The sequence below is a fragment of the Bubalus kerabau genome, chromosome 23 (assembly GCF_029407905.1).
Source record: "Bubalus kerabau isolate K-KA32 ecotype Philippines breed swamp buffalo chromosome 23, PCC_UOA_SB_1v2, whole genome shotgun sequence".
Taxonomy (NCBI): domain Eukaryota; kingdom Metazoa; phylum Chordata; class Mammalia; order Artiodactyla; family Bovidae; genus Bubalus; species Bubalus kerabau.
Window position 1 is genome coordinate 37,946,254 of NC_073646.1, and position 19,947 is coordinate 37,966,200.

A 19,947-nucleotide genomic window follows, 5' to 3' on the forward strand; every position below is an offset into this window, starting at 1 on the left:
AGAGCAGGAAATACATTTTAAAAAGAAAAAAAAGCAAGAGGCAGAGTACAAGGTGATGTAAAAAACATTTGTGTTTTTTTTTAAAACATCATACACATAGACGCTAACAATATACAGAATACAGTGTACCTCTGTAAGGACAGACAAATATCATGGGACAATGGTTGCCTCTGGTGAGAATTCAGGCAGCTGGGGAATTAGGGGTGGGAGGGGCACTTACTTTTCATTACAACCTTATGCACTTTTTGAATTTTGTATCATGTCACTCAAAAAACAAACAGGGTAATTTAAAACAAACAAAATCGCAGACTCTTCTCCAGATTAACACATGGATACTGCTTCTCTTTGCTGGAGTGGCAGGAAATCTCCACAGTGGACCTAATCCCAGGAGAACAAAAGAATATGAATGAAGCACCAGGGCGCTCAAGACCTCACCCCTGCTCAGCTGCTCCTGAACTCTCTTCCTCTCCTTCCTCATTGGTCTAAGGCCTCCTCTTTCACTCACCTGTTGCTGACGTTCCTCTAGTTCTCTTTGTATATTTTCTACCACGGCCACAGCCTCCTCTCCGCTTTCCGGGTGATGCTCTCTCACCCAGGTCTGGAACTCTTCAGGCAGGATGGTCAGGAACTGCTCGAGCACCAGTAGCTCCAGGATCTGCTCCTTGGTGTGTAGCTCCGGCCGCAGCCACTCACAACAGAGCACCCGGAGCTGGCTGAGGGCCTCCCGGGGGCCTGACGCCTCGTGGTACTGGAAGTGCTTGAAGCGCTGGTAAAAAGTCTCGAACACCGGCGGACTGTACTCCTGCATCCAGGTGCAATCTTCTTCTTCCACCTTCACTATCAGAAGGTCTTCTTGCTCTGGTGAAATCTCCGAGGGAGGGTCTAGGTCTATAACTTCCCCAGATCCTGTCATTATCATTCCAACTCAGCGGGATCTCGCTCCAGGTAAACTGGGTTACAATAATCGAATCCGTTTCTCTGCTCTCTGAGATCTTCTGAAGGACACTTTCATTTCTATGCAACCTACTGATATATTGGAAATCGTTATTACCAAAGAGATGACAAAGAGGTCATCTATCCTAAAGATGACCATACAGCAGAGTAACTGACTACAACGTGTACTACAAAACCGCCATCACTCCACCCACAAAATGATCAACACAGAATATTTCTAATATTTAAAAAGTGTACAGGAGAGCAATAAAAATCTGACCTATGGCTTCATCAAATACAATTTTAGTGGTGAAGAACATTATATTTCATATAAATAGTAGGACGACTTACTAACTAGTCCAGACGCAGCCGCTCCTTCTCTCTACCACAAGCCAAACTTAAGTCGGAACACAGGTCAAAAACGTTACAGTGGTCAAAGTTGGTCTTGTCCCTCAAGCCATAAGAGCTTGATTGACCAACGGGAGATTTCATGGGTCCCGAAGAGAACCAGGGTTTTAGGTACAGATTTTGCACCTAGATTGCGCAACATCGCCCCTGACCCCGAGCCACGGAAACCAGCCTGGTCAAGGTTAGGGACAGGACCCTCAACTGGACACAAAGGCCATTCCTTTTGCTCAAGGCCCCCGTCCCTGGGAGCTCTCCTGGAAGACCAAGCGCCCGCAGCCAAGGGTGGGGAAAGACGGGTTTCTTCTTACAGACGGGGAGAAAAGCCGAAGCCGACACTTCGCAACACTTCCTCGCCGGAAGTAAGCATGTCCAAGCGTTCCTGACCAGCGGAGTAGAGCCAGAAATCCCACCCCCGCACCCCACGAAGCACTTCCGAGTCCTCTCTAGGAATCCCGGAGGTCCTTGCCTCGCCACAGGAGGAAAGTGCCCGCCCCAGGCTCCGCCCTAAGACCCGCCCCCGGAAGGGCTGTGGGCCAATCGGCTGGGAGATGGGTCCCAGTCCAACCTCCAGCAACTCGGCCGTTCCCCGCCCACCCAGACGCAGATACTTCAACGCTAGAGCCGGGTGGGAAACACAGCCCCTCTCTGCCCCTACTCAACGCCACAGCCGTTTAAGCAGTCCGAGTCCGCCCCTTTCCTTGGAGTAGGGGCAGAGGCGGGGACTTAGGTGTCCAAAGCCCTTGCTTGGCCACAGTTGCTAGTGTCTGGCCGTGGAACTTGCGCTCCCTCACCCCCGGCGCTCTTCCCCGCGGTTCGAAATAGGTCCGTACCTTTGTGCGAGACGGCAACCTTCACTTCTCTTTAATGGACCCTTCGGTTTCTACACCCGAATCCACTCGCCACTCCCCTCACCCCGTCTCCAGACACACCCACCTCCTTACTGCAGCGGTCAGCTCAGCCGGCGGAAACACCCAACGTCAGACCCGAGCCCCCGCGGCTCCGGGGACTACAATTCCCAGGAAGCACCGCGCGGGCCACGCCCTCTAGCCAATAGGGCAGCGGCTCTCTTCTCAGCCTCAGTCTCACGGTGCGGGGAAGCAGGGAGGTGTTTCTTCAGAGGCCCTAGTGGAGGCCTGAGTGTGTCTGGAGACTCGCCTCCTGGCTGCGGAGAGAAGGCGGAAGGTCCGCGTCGCGTTCTTGAGAAGTTCTTGAGCGGTGTTTTCAGGGCTTCTCTAGCCAAGAGGGGTCCTATCTTTAGTCTCATTTTGTATCCATTTGCGAAGTTACTCGACAGACAGGACAAGAGTCTTTGTCTTACAAGTCACGAAGTGAATGAGGCTCACCGACTCCACTCTGAATTAGAAGGCATATATCCTCCTGAAGGCAGGAGAAGGGGACGACAGAGGACGAGATGGTTGGATGGCATCACGGACTCAACGGACGTGAGTTTGAGCAAACTCCAGGAGATGTGAAGGACAAGGAAACCTGACTTGCAGTCCATGGGGTCGCAAAGAACCGGATACGACTTAAGCGACTGAACAACAGCAAATCCTTCGATACTCCCAGGAGTTTTATTTTTATATAGTACGTTGTGAATTTTCACTCAAATCCGAGATGGGATTTTGAGAATGGCTTGCTCGTGCCCTGGTCTACCTTATGAACGAAAAAATGCAAAAAATTCCTACTATCCTCAAAGAGATCTATAGCTGGAGAAGCTTAAATTGACACTGCGGTTTGTGCAATGTATTTTTATGGTTTCACTTTTTATATTTAGAATCGTAAAAAGTTCCGGCCAAAAAAAAAAAAAAAAACCAAACAAACAAAGACGTGAAACCATTGAATCGCTGAGTAGTAATTAGTGAAAGTTTATTGTGTACATACTAAAAAGTTAGCAAACCGGGAGCACTCAAAGCAAAACGTGGAAAGAGGGTCAGAGGTATATTGTTTTAAAGCATCTTATATAGGGTGGAGGCGTGCTTGAGTACTAAGTTGCTTCAGTCGTGTCCGACTCTTTGCGACTCTTATGACTATAAATTTCTCTTCCCTCTTGATACTAAGAATAGCTGGATTTCTCCTAAGCCATTATAATAGTTTGCTCATGTAACTGATCTTGTTTTCTTCTTGAATTGGCTGCTGAGGTTTCTCAAAGCAGAACTATGAGCTATCTTTTGTCAGTATACAGGAGTGTACAGTGGGTAAGTTCTAATCCTGTCCTATCCCTGGCTCCATCTTATTTATCCCTACTTTTTTTCCTTTTCTCACTTTATTTACTTGCACTGAATTATTTTTTTAAAAGATGAGACATTTCTTCAGTTAACTTCTATGAAAAAAGCACCAGAAAAGGCATTGGGAACACAAAAATATATCATTCAGTGATATCAGTGGGAGCAGATGAAAGCACTTGATGTTCTGCAAGTGAAGACAAAAGTTACATTACAGGAGAAAGGGAGGAAAGAGCTAAGCAAATCACTAAATCATGATAAGAAACCAGTCATACAACCCAGACACTGAAACTAGTGGAGCCAAACTGGTAATCAACAGGAAAGAAGACCTATTAATACATCTCCTTTCTCTGGGAGAAGATGAAAAATGCTTGTACTGTCTTCATAGTACATAATATTCTCTTCTGGATTCTGTTACTAGTTACATAGATGGATGTTTTCTGGAGCTAGATTTGCCTGTGCCATAGAGTTTTATTTGTGAATTTGCATTGTTCTAATTCCCTTACCATCCTTGATAACCTGATCCTAGTCAAAGCCTTGTCCTGCAAAAAAGAACTTTTGACTTCCTGCCAGATCATGATAGCATTCCCACACAGATGAAGAAGTAGACTTGTGTAAAATTTCTGCCCTCCAGAGACTTTCAAACCACCTAGGGAGATGAGATGTAAACATTCAACAAGTTATCTCATTAAATTATCACATGTTGCTCCAGATTTGTAAAATGACAAAGATGAGCCTTGAGAGTAGTGAATTTTTTTCTCTTTAAGTGATTTTTAACATAAAAATTGGGCTTCCCTGGTGGTTCAGATGGTAAAGAATCTTCCTACCATGCAAGAGACCCGAGTTCAATCCCTGGGTGGAGAAGATCCCCTGGAGAAGAAACTGGCAACCCACTCCAATATTCTTGCCTGGAGAATTCTATGGATGGAGGAGCCTGGCAGGCTACAGTCTATGGGGTCACAGAGTCAGACAGGACTGAAGTGACTTAGCTCACACACTGGTGTAGTATATATGCATATGTGTGCATTATATAAGATATTTGACAAGCTCTCAAGATATTTGATTATATTTACATGGACTGAGCGACTAACACTTTCACGTTCAACATAAAAAATAATCCTGAAAAAATCTGCCTTTGCCTGTTTCATGTCCTATTAATGTCCAATCAAAACAGATCACAACAGACTAGTACAGCCACTACAACTGCTAAAACCTAAAGTAGGAATTGACTACCTGTGCTTTTGCACAGGAAATAATTTGGAAATAATTTTTAAAGTTTATATTTTAAGCTTTAATCCATAAATATGTTGTATGAAATCTTGACCCTGCTTGGGAATTTTCATTCATAAATCAGGACATTAATTGTACTTAAACAAATGCTTTTTAAATGAAATTACCCTTAATGTAACTTACATAGGGTTTCCCTGGTGGCTCAGTGGTAAAGAACTCACCTGCCAAGCAGCAGATGCCAGTTCGATCTGTGGGTTGGGAAGATCCCCTGGAGAAGGAAATGGCAACCCACTCCAGTATTCTTGCCTGGGAAATCCCACAGACAGAGGAGCCTGGCAGACTACAGTCCTTGGGATCACAAAGAGTCAGACACAGCTGAGCACGAAACACACACACATGTAGCTTAGATAATTCTTCATTTCTTAAATAATGCAGATGATTTAATGTAAATGTTAAACTAAAGTATGCGTGTGCTAAGTTGCTTTAGTTGTGTCCGACTATTGCCTATATATTTAACCCAATTTTAAATTAAAATATGTCTTCAGTCCACATGGACTTTTAAAACTTAATCTTTTCTGTGAAGCCTTTTACTGTACACTCCCCATCAGGCATGGTTGTTTATTTCCATCTCTGCTTATACAAATAGATGCTGCATACACCTCAAAGTATTGCATTTACCACACTGTCCTGTAATTTAAGTGTCTGTCTCCATTAGGAGACTGTGAGCAACTTGAGGACAGGGAATATATCTTCACAGTTTTGCATCTATAGTGTCAACTGTGATGCCTTAGCATGTAGAAGACACTCTGTCTTGCCTAAGTGTAACCGATGGATCAATGACCACTTTATTGTACAACTGGAACTTTTAACTTTCCCTGAAACCAAATTTATACAACTTTCTTCACAGATAATTTGTTAAGAATGACATTCTTTCTTTTGGTTATTCTCAAATAAAAGTGATGTTTATTAAACGTAGAAACAATTGAATGGTACATATTTTTATCACATATACAATTTTTCATATACAGTTATTGTTTTAAATTTATTTTACTATCATATAAAACATACTTTTAAAACATAAGACATATAATTTGATAAATATATTCTCCAGCTTAGTATAAATGTTTAACATGGTGATGAGCCAACTTTGAGAAGAAAGTTGCTACAAAGCTAAGGCATGTGATTGCTTTTGAATGATTTTTTTTTTTCAAAATTTTGATTATGTATTTCATACAAAGGAATGCAAGTGAAAAACAGGTTTGATATTTTTCTTTTCTTTTTTTCCCTCTTTGAAACAATAAGATTCCTTCTCATACTTAATCTAAAGATGAAAGATTGTCAATTCAAAAGGAATGACATTTATTTTTAAAGGAGGAATATCTGCAACCTTAAGGACTGTAAGCTCCACACTACAAGGTGAAAGTGAAAGTCGCTCAGTCGTGTACGACTCTTCGTGTCCTCCTCTTTGCGATCCCATGGACTGTAGTCGGCCAGGCTCCCCTGTTCATGGAATTCTCCAGGCGAGAATACTGGACTGGGTAGCCGTTCCCTTCTCCAGGGGATCTTCCCAACCCAGGGACTGAACCCAAGTCTCCCGCATTGCAGACGGTTTCTTTACCGTGTGAGCCACCAAGAGTACCTCTGGAAAAGGTTAAAGATAACAAACCACAGAGATGCACATCACTCTTCCGAGGAGCCTAGAGGGGCCCCGGAAATGCCCCGAGGGGTGGGCACCGCAGGGAGCCGGTGACGCACTTCCGACTCGGGCTGTTCGTAATTTTTTGTCGCGGGATTTGACAGCTTCAGGTAGGGTGTCGCAAAGAGTCGGACACGACTGAGCGACTGAAATGAACTGAACTGAGGTAGGGTAGCGGTTTCTGGGTAGGAGGAGTCTGGGAGGGGCTCGGGGAGGTGGGATCTCGTTTAGGACCCGACAGTCGGCAGCCGCTTCTTTGGGGAGATCCGATGTGTTCTGCGGCTTCTTGCTGGGTTTACTGTCACCTCAGCTGAAGGTGGAACTCCGGGAAAGTGCGCACGAGCGAGAGAAGGATGAGTTGGAGCTGGACCGCAAGTCAAAGCACGATCGCCCCTCCGGCCCTAGGTGATGGACTTTGGACAGTGAAAGTGGAGGAAGACTCCCTCGGAAGTGGGGAGGCCGACCGGCCCTGGGACTGTCCGGATCCCGAAACTTTCCGATGTCATTTTAGGCAGTTCCGTTATCAGGAGGTGGCTGGACCGGAAGAGGCGCTGAGCCGGCTCAGGGAACTTTGTTGTCGATGGCTGAGGCCAGAGGTGCACTCGAAAGAGCAGATCCTGGAGCTGCTGGTGCTGGAGCAGTTCCTGACCATCCTGCCCCAGGAGATCCAAGCCTGGGTGCGGAAGCACTGCCCGCAGAGCGGGGAGGAGGCGGCCGCCGTGGTGCGGTCTCTTCAGAGGCAGCCTGCTGGGACCTCACGCCAGGTGAGGAGTGGAAGTGTTCTGGGAGTGGGGATGGAGGTGTGAGGGATGCTATGGGTTTCAGAAGTTCTTTACTTCCTTATTACATTTTGCGTGAACTTTAGAATGTGCATGAAACATTCTTTCCTTTGTAAGAAGCGGTAACATCCGTCCAGGAAGAGGTCCTTGAGTTGTAGACCTTTCCGCACGAAACTGGCACAGAAGTATTGTTTATTCAGTGTAAGACACCCTCGTGTCTAACTAGATTGTTTGGGAAAGAAAGATGTCAAGGTGGAAAGTGTCCTTAAACGATGTATAAGAACAGCAGTTCCTCACCACTTTGAATGTGAGCATCCTTTTACTTTTTAACGCTTTGGATGACTTCCTCCCTCCTCCCTCAATTGATAATGATACTGCAGAGAAGGAAGAGAGGCTGGAAATGGAGTTAATAATTGATCCTGCCTACATGATTAAGCCTCCATAAAATCACAAGAGTATGGGGTTGAGAGAGCTTCCCAGTTGGTATGCGCATCTACTTAAGTGGGAGGGTAACACAACCCTTCCCCCATCCCACCTCCAAGGGGAGGGAAGCTCCTGAGCTTAGGACCACCCCCCCTCCAGCCTTGCCCAATGCATCTCTTCCATCTGACTGTTGCTGTGCTTCTGACATAGACGTGAGAAGGGGGTAGAAAGAGTTAGCAATGGAGTTATATACTCTCCAATGAATCCAAAGAATGTCTGGAGGTTGTAAAGACCTCACCAGACCTACTCCCATAATTAACATTTTAAGATAACAGAATTAGTCAGAAGGTTTAATCCAGAGACTGTCCTCAGGCAGGATACATTATTATTATATAGTCCTTGTAAAGGCCAGACCCACTCCCATAATTTACATTTTAAAATAACAGGATTAACCAGGAGGTTTAATCCAGAGACTTAATCAGGCAGGATACATTATTGTTATATAATCTTAAGGAATGTAGAGGAAAAACAGCTCGTCCTTTCTTCCTCCTTGAGAATTCCAGACCCCTCTCTCCTTGCGGACGCCTAGACTTCTTATCAACCTGCCTAGGAAATGACTCTCTCATTCCCCTCTTTTCTTTTAGGAGAATTATGTTGCCAAGGGAAAGGGGCATCGTTCTTGTTCCATAACTACTTCCTGCTGTTTAGGGGTGTGGTCCCTAAATAGTTGAGGCAACATATTCTTCTAACCCTCGTATTGAGGGTCTCTGATCCAGGGGCCCTAAGTAATAGTTGGAGGAGGCAGTGGCACTCATAGGAGCTTGGACAACCATTTGTAACTTAAAAGCTTTTAGATGGTTAGAAAACTCCATTATACAGTTACAGACGTAAGGCAAAATAGTCATTAAACCAAGTTAAAATCAAAATGAAAAGTCACATTATGTCCATAGTTAAATCAGTCTGTTAAGGTTGTTAGATGTCATCAGTTTAAGAAGAGGCATCACTTGCGATTGTTGAAGGTATTTGCAGACTTTGAGAAAGTCTTTTCCTTGAAGTGGAGATGTCCACCCTGGGAATCCTTCCACTGATGAAGAGGGGAGTGCTCCACAGACCCAGCAGTTAGACTGTGAAATGCTGCATAGGAGTGAGCCCAAGACAGGAAGGCATTGTCTTGAGGATCAAATGGCAGACTCAGGATTTTTGGAGTCAGCAGAAGTAGGCTCACATAGATTATCAGGCCCAGCCTTTCCAGAGGGGCTCGAGGGATTGGCCCCCAGATCCCAATGTTTTTATGAGGACCTCAGTTCCTGGCTCAAATAGAGACTTGCTTGACTCAGAGACTGGGTCAGGAGTCGTCTCCTGGAGTTCTGTTAATGCCTGTTGAAAAGCTGAGAGCTGAGTTACATAACTAGTTAATTCCAAGGCTTAAGGGTCTATAACAATGTTTGATATTTAAGAAGCCTACTGTCATCCAAATATTAACCTTAGAATTTAAGATTCCATTCACAACATGAGAAGTCAGTACAGTAAGGTTTCATCCACTAATTATTTTTAAAGCTTCCGCTGCCCCAATTACTCTTAGGCAGTGGGGCCACCCACGTGAAATTACATCTAATTCTCTGCTTAGATAAGCAGTAGGTTGCTGGTGAGGCCCTTGGGGTTGTGTCAAAACTCCCAAGACCATACCTTTTCTTTCAGTGACAAATTAAATTCTGACCCTGTGGCCAAGCTCAGAGTGGGAGCTTGCAGGGGAGCAGTCTGAAAAACCTTAAAAGCCTTTTGAGTATCTGGAGACCAAACCAGTTTGTCGGTTCGGGCCTGCTAAGTTGCAGCTATCAGATTAGATCAGATCAGTCGCTCAGTCGTGTCCGACTCTTTGCGACCCCATGAATCGCAGCACACCAGGCCTCCCTGTCCATCACCAACTCCCGGAGTTCACCCAGACTCACGTCCATCGAGTCAGTGATGCCATCCAGCCATCTCATCCTCTGTCATCCCCTTCTCCTCCTGCCCCCAATCCCTCCCAGCATCAGAGTCTTTTCCAATGAGCCAACTCTTTGCATGAGGTGGCCAAAGTACTGGAGTTTCAGCTTTAGCATCATTCCTTCCAAAGAAATCCCAGGGCTGATCTCCTTCAAAATGGACTGGTTGGATCTCCTTGCAGTCCAAGGGACTCTCAAGAGTCTTCTCCAACACCACAGTTCAAAAGCATCAATTCTTCAGCGCTCAGCCTTCTTCACAGTCCAACTCTCACATCCATACATGACCACAGGAAAAACCATAGCCTTTGACTAGACGAACCTTTGTTGGCAAAGTAATGTCTCTGCTTTTGAATATGCTGTCTAGGTTGGTCATAACTTTCCTTCCAAGGAATAAGCGTCTTTTAATTTCATGGCTGCAGTCACCATCTGCAGTGATTTTGGAGCCCAAAAAAATAAAGTCTGACACTGTTTCCACTGTTGCCCCATCTATTTCCCCTAAAGTGATGGGACCGGATGCCATGATCTTCGTTTTCTGAATGTTGAGCTTTAAGCCAACTTTTTCACTCTCCACTTTCACTTTCATCAAGAGGCTTTTTAGTTCCTCTTCACTTTCTGCCATAAGGGTGGTGTCATCTGCATATCTGAGGTGATTGATATTTCTCCCAGCAATCTTGATTCCAGCTTGTGTTTCTTCCAGTCCAGCATTTCTCATGATGGACTCTGCATAGAAGTTAAATAAGCAGGGTGACAATAGACAGCCTTGACGTACTCCTTTTCCTATTTGGAACCAGTCTGTTGTTCCATGTCCAGTTCTAACTGTTGCTTCCTGACCTGCATACAGGTTTCTCAAGAGGCAGGTCAGGTGGTCTGGTATTCCCATCTCTTTCAGAATTTTCCACAGTTTATTGTGATCCACACAGTCAAAGGCTTTGGCATAGTCAATAAAGCAGAAATAGATGTTTTTCTGGAACTCTCTTGCTTTTTCCATGATCCAGCGGATGTTGGCAATTTGGTCTCTGGTTCCTCTGCCTTTTCTAAAACCAGCTTGAACATCAGGAAGTTCACGGTTCACATATTGCTGAAGCCTGGCTTGGAGAATTTTGAGCATTACTTTACTAGCGTGTGAGATGAGTGCAATTGTGCGGTAGTTTGAGCATTCTTTGGCATTGCCTTTCTTTGGGATTGGAATGAAAACTGACCTTTTCCAGTCCTGTGGCCACTGCTGAGTTTTCCAAATGTGCTGGCATATTGAGTGCAGCACTTTCACAGCATCATCTTTCAGGATTTGGAATAGCTCAACTGGAATTCTATCACCTCCACTAGCTTTGTTCGTAGTGATGCTTTCTAAGGCCCACTTGACTTCACATTCCAGGATGTCTGGCTCTATAAAGGCTGGGCAAGTTCCCCCGTAACCCGGAATCCAATTACAGTAGCCTGTGAGTTCCAAAATTCCTCTCAGTTGTCGTAAAGTCATAGGTAGGGGATGATTTAGTATAGGTTTAATTCTATAGGGCCTATGGCCCTAGTCCCTTCTGATATGATTAGGCCCAGATATCTAACAGATTGTTGACAAAGCTGAGCCTTTTCTCTTGATTCCTTGTAACTGCAGCCTGCCAGAAAGTTTAAGAAATCTTCTGAGGCTCATGAACAAGCTTCCTCTGTCTCAGCACAGAGCAAAATACCATCTACATATTGTTACATCACTGCTTCGGAGCTATTAAAAGTTTTGTAAATCCCATGACAAACTTTGTCCAAATAAGGGAGGACTGTCACGAAATCCCTGGGGCAAAACTGTCCAGGTTAACTGAGAAGCTGACTGCGTAGGGTCTTCAAAGGCAAAGAGAAATTGACTTTCCTCCGCAAAGGCACTGAATAGAAGACATCTTTCAAATCAATTACTGAGAAATATTTGGCTCGTTCAGGAATTTCAGACAATAGAGTACAAGGATTAGGCACCAAGGGGTGTAAAGGAACTACAACCTCATTTATTATTCGTAAATCTTGAACTAGTCTCCATTTACCATTTGATTTCTTTATACCCAAAATAGGAGTGTTGTATGGACTGTTACATGGAATCAATAGCCCTTGCTCCTTTAAATTCTCGATGATGGGTTTTAACCCTTCCTTAACCTCAGGTTTCACTGGATACTGCTTCTTATGTGGAAATAAGTGCGGGTTTTTGAGCTTGACAACTACAGGAATAGCATTTTGTGCTCAACCCACAGATTTTCCATCAGCCCATACTCTAGGATTTATATTTTGTTCAATTAAAGGGAGAGAAAGGGAGGGCTCCATATTCATGAAAACAGAGGCATGGACCTTGCTCAGTATATCCCTCCCCAAAGGGGATGAGGGAGACTCTGGCACGATCAGAAACACGTGCGAAAATAGCAAAGAATCCCAGTCACAACTGACAGAAACACTGAAGTAATACCTTTTGGCTCATCCAGACAGTCCCGTTACGGAAGCGGATCAGGAAGAAAGTGGGCCACGGGCTTCAGTAAGCAGGGAGTAAGTTGCCCCAGTATCTAAAAGTAAATCAACAGATTGCCCCCACACACAGTTATTGATACCCGGGGTTCCTCAGGTGTAATTAGGACTGGAGCTTGTGTGGGGACCCCCGGGCACATTTAGTCCTGATTGTCTTGAGAGTCTGACCCCTGAAACCTACGCCTCTGGGGGCAGTCTCTCCTCCAGTGTGGTCCCTTGCAGACCGGACATGGAGCCAGGGGCGGCTTAGATGCCTGAGGGCAATCCCACTTGAGGTGCCCCTCCTTTCCACAGTAATAGCAAGCCCATCCCTTTTCACCTGGGCCCCTCTGGGCATTTTTCTCAGGCTGTTTAACAACTGTTCTCATAGCTATTGTGAGGGCTTCCGCCTGTTCCTTTGTCCTTTTCTACCTTTCTTTCTTTTCCTCAAATTCCCTACCATAATAGACTGAGCCAGTTGTAACATTATCTAAAGACTGATTTGGTCCATACACCCATTTTAATAGCTTACAGCGGATATCTGGAGCTGACTGAGTGAGAAATCTATCCTTTAAGATCACTTTTCCCTCTTCACTTTTGGGATCAATCTCAGTGAATCTGCGAAGGGCTTCTCTCAGTCTATCTAGGAATTTACCAGGAGCTTCCTTCTCCTGTTCTGTGTTTGCCAATTTGCCATAGTTTAAAGGCTTAGCACGTGCCTGCCTGAGTCCTTCAAGAATGCATCTGACAAAATGACTCTGATCCCATCTTCCTTTAGCTGTGTTGTAGTCCCAGTCTGGTTCTGTAGTTGGGACCGCCTAATTCCCAGTGGGGAGGGCCGCTATCTCGTCCTCCCTCTTCCCTACTGATTCATTACCAAGCCATTCATCTCCATAAGCAACCGCTTTTCCCAAAACTCAACTCTTTGAGTCAGGAGTCAGCATTTGTCCCAAAATATACACCCTTCCAAGTAAGGTCATAAACCAGAGTAACACCTTTAAAAGCTCTAATATATTTTTCTGGGTCCTCTAAATAGTCTCCCAGATCCTCCTTAATTTTTTGCATTTCTTGATAAGAAAAGGCTTACTAATATTAACTCTCATAGACTGATTATTTCTCCCGGTGGGTGCTTCATGAAGAGGCAACAGCTTGTGTGGCTGTTCCTCAGTCTCTGGCTGCTCTGCGCATATGATCCCAGGAATAGATTGGAGAAACCTGCTTTTCTTTATCTCTTTGTCTCCTGTCCTCCTTCTCATCTAGCAAACTAGGAGGACTGGAGGGAGCTGAAGGAGTCACACCCAAATTTATACCCTTAGGACATAAGTCTGGTATATTTCACAGAGAGAAAAAGGTCAACACGTAGGCTACTTCTACCCATTTCCCTTGTTTTCTACATAACCGGTCTAATTGTAAAACAGAATTAAGAGAACCTCCAATGGATACCGTGGCCATGCAGTATCACATAGGAAGACCACGTGTGTCTTCTTTAAGCCCTGGGGATCAAAACTATCCCAGTTTTTCAGGATACAGTTCACAGGATGAGGCTAGAATTATTAGCTCCCATCTTGTCCTGAAGAATCCCAGACGAGCCCCCAAGATGAAAGGTTGTTGCTGAATCATGCAAAGACACCAGGATTCTTGGCCTCTGGAGAAGAATTCTATCCATTCAATCCGGGGCCATAGGCAAGACTTGATCGCTCAGAGCTTTTGTGTAATAAAGTTTTATTAAAGTATAAAGGAGATAGAGAAAGCTTCTGACATAGACATGAGAAGGGGGTAGAAAGAGTACCCCCTTGCTAGCCTTAGCAATGGAGTTAAATACTCTCCAGTGAATCCAAAGAATGTCTGGAGGTTGTAAAGACCTCACCAGATCTACTCCCATAATTAACATTTTAAGATAACAGAATTAGTCAGAAGGTTTAATCCAGAGACTGTCCTCAGGCAGGATACATTATTGTTATATAATCTTAAGGAATGTAGAGGAAAAAAAGTTTGTCCTTTCTTCCTCCTTGAGAATTTCGGACCCCTCTCTCCTTGCGGACGCCTAGACTTCTTATCAACCTGCCTAGGAAATGACTCTCTCACTGGGACGGCAGGTGCTGAGGGGAGGTCTCATGTTGTTACAGGGGTTGGTGACAGTCCAGGATGTGGCCGTGTCTCTAACCTGGGAGGAGTGGGAGCGTCTGGACCCAGCACAGAAGCACTTCTTCAGGGAGAGTGCACCGAAGGATCATGGAAATGCAGTCTCACCAAGTAAGTGCTGGGCCTCTGCCTGTCTCCAGCTGGGTGTGACTGGTGGAGGGCTTGCTTCAGAAAATCCCTGAGCCAGGCTGCCATTCACAGAGATTGAGAGCCTTCAAGCCCCTTTTGTGACTGAGGCAAGACTTTCTGTTCTATATTGTTAGGTGATAGATTCAGCTTTTTATTTTGCTGCATATATTACAGCCATAGCACCAGGTGAAGCTCTGTGTACCCCCTCGAAAGCTATCCCCTCACTCCTCCAGAAGTGACCAATATCCTGACTTACCATTTCTATGCCTGTTTTATATTCTTTCTACATATACATGTAGCCACATATACACTTGTGTATCAGTTCAGTTCAGTCGCTCAGTTGTGTCCGACTCTTTGCGACCCCATGAATCACAGCACACCAGGCCTCCCTGTCCATCACCAACTCCCGGAGTTCACCCAGACTCACGTCCATCGAGTCAGTGATGCCATCCAGCCATCTCATCCTCTGTCATCCCCTTCTCCTCCTGCCCCCAATCCCTCCCAGCATCAGAGGCTTTTCCAATGAGTCAACTCTTTGCATGAGGTGGCCAAAGTACTGGAGTTTCAGCTTTAGCATCATTCCTTCCAAAGAAATCCCAGGGCTGATCTCCTTCAGAATGGACTGGTTGGATCTCCTTGCAGTCCAAGGGACTCTCAAGAGTCTTCTCCAACACCACAGTTCAAAAGCATCAATTCTTCAGCGCTCAGCCTTCTTCACAGTCCAACTCTCACATCCATACATGACCACAGGAAAAACCATAGCCTTTGACTAGACGAACCTTTGTTGGCAAAGTAATGTCTCTGCTTTTGAATATGCTGTCTAGGTTGGTCATAACTTTCCTTCCAAGGAGTAAGCGTCTTTTAATTTCATGGCTGCAGTCACCATCTGCAGTGATTTTGGAGCCCAGAAAAATAAAGTCTGACACTGTTTCCCCATCTATTTCCCATGAAGTGATGGGACCAGATGCCATGATCTTCGTTTTCTGAATGTTGAGCTTTAAGCCAACTTTTTCACTCTCCACTTTCACTTTCATCAAGAGGCTTTTTAGTTCCTCTTCACTTTCTGCCATAAGGGTGGTGTCATCTGCATATCTGAGGTGATTGATATTTCTCCCGGCAATCTTGATTCCAGCTTGTGTTTCTTCCAGTCCAGCATTTCTCATGATGGACTCTGCATAGAAGTTAAATAAGCAGGGTGACAATAGACAGCCTTGACGTACTCCTTTTCCTATTTGGAACCAGTCTGTTGTTCCATGTCCAGTTCTACCTGTTGCTTCCTGACCTGCATACAGGTTTCTCAAGAGGCAGGTCAAGTGGTCTGGTATTCTCATCTCTTTCAGAATTCTCCACAGTTTATTGTGATCCACACAGTCAAAGGCTTTGGCATAGTCAATAAAGCAGAAATAGATGTTTTTCTGGAACTCTCTTGCTTTTTCCATGATCCAGCGGATGTTGGCAATTTGGTCTCTGGTTCCTCTGCCTTTTCTAAAACCAGCTTGAACATCAGGAAGTTCACGGTTCACATATTGCTGAAGCCTGGCTTGGAGAATTTTGAGCATTACTTTACTAGCGTGTGAGATGAGTGCAATTGTGCGGTAGTTTGAGCATTCTTTGGCATTGCCTTTCTTTGGGATTGGAATGAAAACTGACCTTTTCCAGTCCTGTGGCCACTGCTGAGTTTTCCAAATGTGCTGGCATATTGAGTGCAGCACTTTCACAGCATCATCTTTCAGGATTTGGAATAGCTCAACTGGAATTCCATCACCTCCACTAGCTTTGTTCGTAGTGATGCTTTCTAAAGCCCACTTGACGTCACATTCCAGGATGTCTGGCTCTAGGTGAGTGATCACATCATCGTGATTATCTGGGTCGTGAAGATCTTTTTTGTACAGTTCTTCTGTGTATTCTTGCCATCTCTTCTTAATATCTTCTGCTTCTGTTAGGTCCATACCATTTCTGTCCTTTATCGAGCTCATCTTTGCACAAAATGCTCCCTTCGTATCTCTAATTTTCTTGAAGAGATCTCTAGTCATTCCCATTCTGTTGTTTTCCTCTATTTCTTTGCATTGATCGCTGAAGAAGGCTTTCTTATCTCTTCTTGCTATTCTTTGGAACTCTGCATTCAGATGCTTATATCTTTCCTTTGCTCCTTTGCTTTTCACTTCTCTTCTTTTCACAGCTATTTGTAAGGCCTCCCCAGGCAGCCATTTTGCTTTTTTGCATTTCTTTTCCACGGGGATGGTCTTGATCCCTGTCTCCTGTACAGTGTCATGAACCTCATTCCATAGTTCATCAGGCACTCTATGTATCAGATCTAGGCCCTTAAATCTATTTCTCACTTCCACTCTATAATCATAAGGGATGAACAGTACGAAAAGGCAAAATGATAGGATACTGAAAGAGGAACTCCCCAAGTCAGTAGGTGCCCAATATGCTACTGGAGATCAGTGGACAAATACCTCCAGAAAGAATGAAGGAATGGAGCCAAAGCAAACACAATACCCAGCTGTGGGTGTGACTGGTGATAGAAGCAAGGTCCGATGCTGTAAAGAGCAATATTGCATAGGAACCTGGAATGTCAGGTCCATGAATCAAGGCAAATTGGAAGTAGTCAAACAAGAGATGGCAAGAGTGAATGTCATGGCTGTCTAGGATTCAGTGAACTGAAATGGACTGGAATGGGTGAATTTAACTCAGATGACCATTATATCTACTACTGCGGGCAGGAATCCCTCAGAAGAAATGGAGTAGCCATCATGGTCAACAAAAGAGTCCGAAATGCAGTACTTGGATGCAATCTCAAAAACGACAGAATGATCTCTGTTTGTTTCCAAGGCAAACCATTCAATATCACTCTGTGTATGCATATATATAAATGTATGTAAACATGTAAACATATATAGTATTTTGACATGTTTTTATGGTATATATACATTGTATTCGGAGAAGGCAATGGCAACCCACTGTAGTACTCTTGCCTGGAAAATCCCATGAACAGAGGAGCCTGGTAGGCTGCAGTCCACGGGGTCGCAAAGAGTCAGACACGACTGAGCGACTTCAGTTTCACTTTTCACTTTCATGCATTGGAGAAGGAAATGGCAACCCACTCTAGTGTTCTTCCTGGAGAACCCCAGGGACGGGGGAGCCTGGTGGGCTGCCGTCTGTGGGGTCACACAGAGTCGGACATGACTGAAGCGACTTAGCAGCAGCCTCAGCATACGTTGTATTACTGTATGGTTCTTTTGCACCTTGCCTTTTTTCTCCACATTCTTGGGATTTTTAGCCATGTTGATACGTGTAGCTCTAATTTATTCATTTTAACATCTCTATATATTTCATCCTAATATTCACTTATCCATTCTGTCAACAGATGTTAAGGCTTCTAGTTTTTCACTATTACACAGAGTATTACGCCAATCGTTCTTGTCTGTTTCTCCCTGTGTTTTTATGAAGTGGGGTTAGGGGAAGAGAGATGGGTTGGTGGGTGTAGACACAAGTATAAAAGGAAAGAAACAAGATTTGTACAGGTAAGCGCATTTGACAGGTTAATTAAAATAATTTAACTTCAGGAGTGGTTTCATAGAGAACATGAAAAGGGCTTTGGGGGCGTTGTTTCTCTGCTAGCAGTTTCTTAATCACTCCTGCCAGGGGATGAAATGTCAGCAACTCGTATTTTAATATTTCAGGTTCGGAAACCAGAATTGAGAACAAAGAGTTGATTCCAAAGCAAGAAATTCTAGAAGTGGAGCTTCAAGGGCAGCTACAAGGATTTCAGGAGAAGGCTCCCCTATCTTCTGAGTGTGGTGATGCCCAGGACAGGGGAGAGAAGTCCTTGGGAGACCCCTCATCGCTGAAACGTGAAAATTCTCCTGAAGATCAGGGAGTCACCCACATCTCAGATCTCAGGAATGGTCCCAGCGAAGAAGGAGACGTCAAAAACAAAGAATTCAGGACCAGTGCTGAGAGTTCAGACTTTGTTCCTGGTCAGTATGTCCCAACAGCAAGGAGACCCATCACTGGGGATGAATATGGGAACAACTGCCAACACAGGTTAGACATGGTGAAACCTCATGAATCTCTCAACAGTGAGGAAAATCGCCATCATTCGGGCCTATTTGAGACTCAGAGGTGGTTCCATGAAGAAAGACCTTACACATGTGACAGCTGTGAGAAGAGCTTCAAACAGCGTTCCGACCTCCTTAAACACCATCGAATCCACACTGGGGAGAGGCCCTATGGGTGTTCTGTGTGTGGGAGGCGCTTCAGTCAGAGCGCGACCCTCATTAAACACCAGAGGACACACACCGGTGAGAAGCCGTACACGTGTCCCAAGTGTGGGGACAGCTTCCGACAGAGCTCAAATCTCAGTCGACATCAGAGAACCCACCTGGGGGAGAAGCACTATACCTGTAACAACTTCAGGAAAACCTGCCACACCTCCAGCCATTTTAGTCAGCAGAGGACACACAACGAGGAGCGACCCTACTTGTGTGAGGAGTGCGACAAGAGCTTCAAACGCTGCTCCGACCTCTCCAAACACCAGAGGATCCACACCGGCGAGAAGCCCTACGGGTGTCCTGTGTGTGGGAGGCGCTTCAGTCAGAGCGCGACCCTCATTAAACACCAGCGGACACACACCGGAGAGAAGCCCTACACGTGTCCCAGGTGTGGGGACAGCTTCCGACAGAGCTCACACCTCAGCCGGCATCAGAGAACCCACCTAGGGGAGAAGCACTACACGTGTAAGGAGTGCGGGGAGAACTGCCGCACCTCCAGTCGTTTTAGACACCAGAGGACACACAAGGGGGAGCGACCCCACACGTGTGAGGAGTGCAACAAGAGCTTCAAACGCTCTTCCGACCTCTCCAAACACCAGAGGATCCACACCGGCGAGAAGCCCTACGGGTGTTCTGTGTGCGGGAAGCACTTCAGTCAGAGCGCGACCCTCATTAAACACCGGAGAACTCACACCGGAGAGAAACCTTACAGATGTCTCGACTGTGGGGGCAGCTTCAGACAGAGCTCACACCTCGTCCGACACCAAAGAATCCACAGAAATAAAGTCCCATCATTTTGACCTGCTTCTGCATGAGTCATTTTATTCCATTCTCTCTTTCCCTCCTTCTCTTTCTCTCTTTCCAGAAACTATATTCTTTGGAGTATTTCAGTAATCATGGATTGTATTGCCTTTTGCCATCACACCCAAGATAGACTGAGTTCAACTAGTCTCGGGATGCCCTTTGAGAGCCTGTTGCCCTGAAGGAGGAGGGTCTGAGTCAGGAGCACCCCCCTCTCCCCAGAACATACTTTCAGCAAGAGCAAAGATGACCCATCAGAGTTCTGCCCTTGTCACTCTTCAGGGACCTCCACTTTTGGACTAAACCTTTTTTTTTTTTTCTTTTGAACTTTTTATCTTGTATTGGGGGATAGCTGATTAACAATGTTGGGATAGTTTCAGAGGAACACTGAAGGGACTCAGCCATGCATATACATGTACCCATTCTCCCCCGAACTCCCCTCCCATCCAGGCTGCC

At 45.2% G+C, this 19,947-nt stretch overlaps 2 protein-coding genes across 9 annotated transcripts in view; one reads left to right on the forward strand and one right to left on the reverse strand.

Moving 5' to 3' along the window:
* The window catches only part of ZKSCAN5 (zinc finger with KRAB and SCAN domains 5), a 46,158-nt gene that overhangs the window by 13,997 nt on the left and 12,214 nt on the right, over positions 1-19,947 (reverse strand). For 2 of the 7 annotated variants that reach the window (XM_055561970.1, XM_055561963.1), the window contains exons 1-2: positions 1,285-1,812; positions 506-1,026 (exon numbers count right to left, since the gene is read on the reverse strand). In XM_055561970.1, coding sequence (XP_055417945.1) covers positions 506-919 — 414 coding nt within the window. In that variant the 5' untranslated portion in view covers positions 920-1,026; positions 1,285-1,812. Of the gene's footprint in view, positions 1-505; positions 1,027-1,284; positions 1,813-2,171 lie in introns of those variants that run through there. The other 5 variants (XM_055561969.1, XM_055561966.1, XM_055561964.1 and 2 more) reach the window with 5 other exon arrangements.
* Positions 5,875-19,495, forward strand: ZNF394 (zinc finger protein 394). Of its 2 annotated transcripts, XM_055561974.1 has the most exons (3): positions 5,875-7,253; positions 14,269-14,395; positions 18,100-19,495. In XM_055561974.1, exons 1-3 carry the CDS (start codon positions 6,843-6,845, stop codon positions 19,488-19,490), a joined length of 1,929 nt encoding a protein of 642 aa, XP_055417949.1. In that variant the 5' UTR covers positions 5,875-6,842; the 3' UTR covers positions 19,491-19,495. The 2 variants fall into 2 exon arrangements, with proteins under 2 accessions (XP_055417949.1, XP_055417950.1); XM_055561975.1 differs by lacking the exon at positions 14,269-14,395 and having other exon boundaries at positions 6,934-7,253.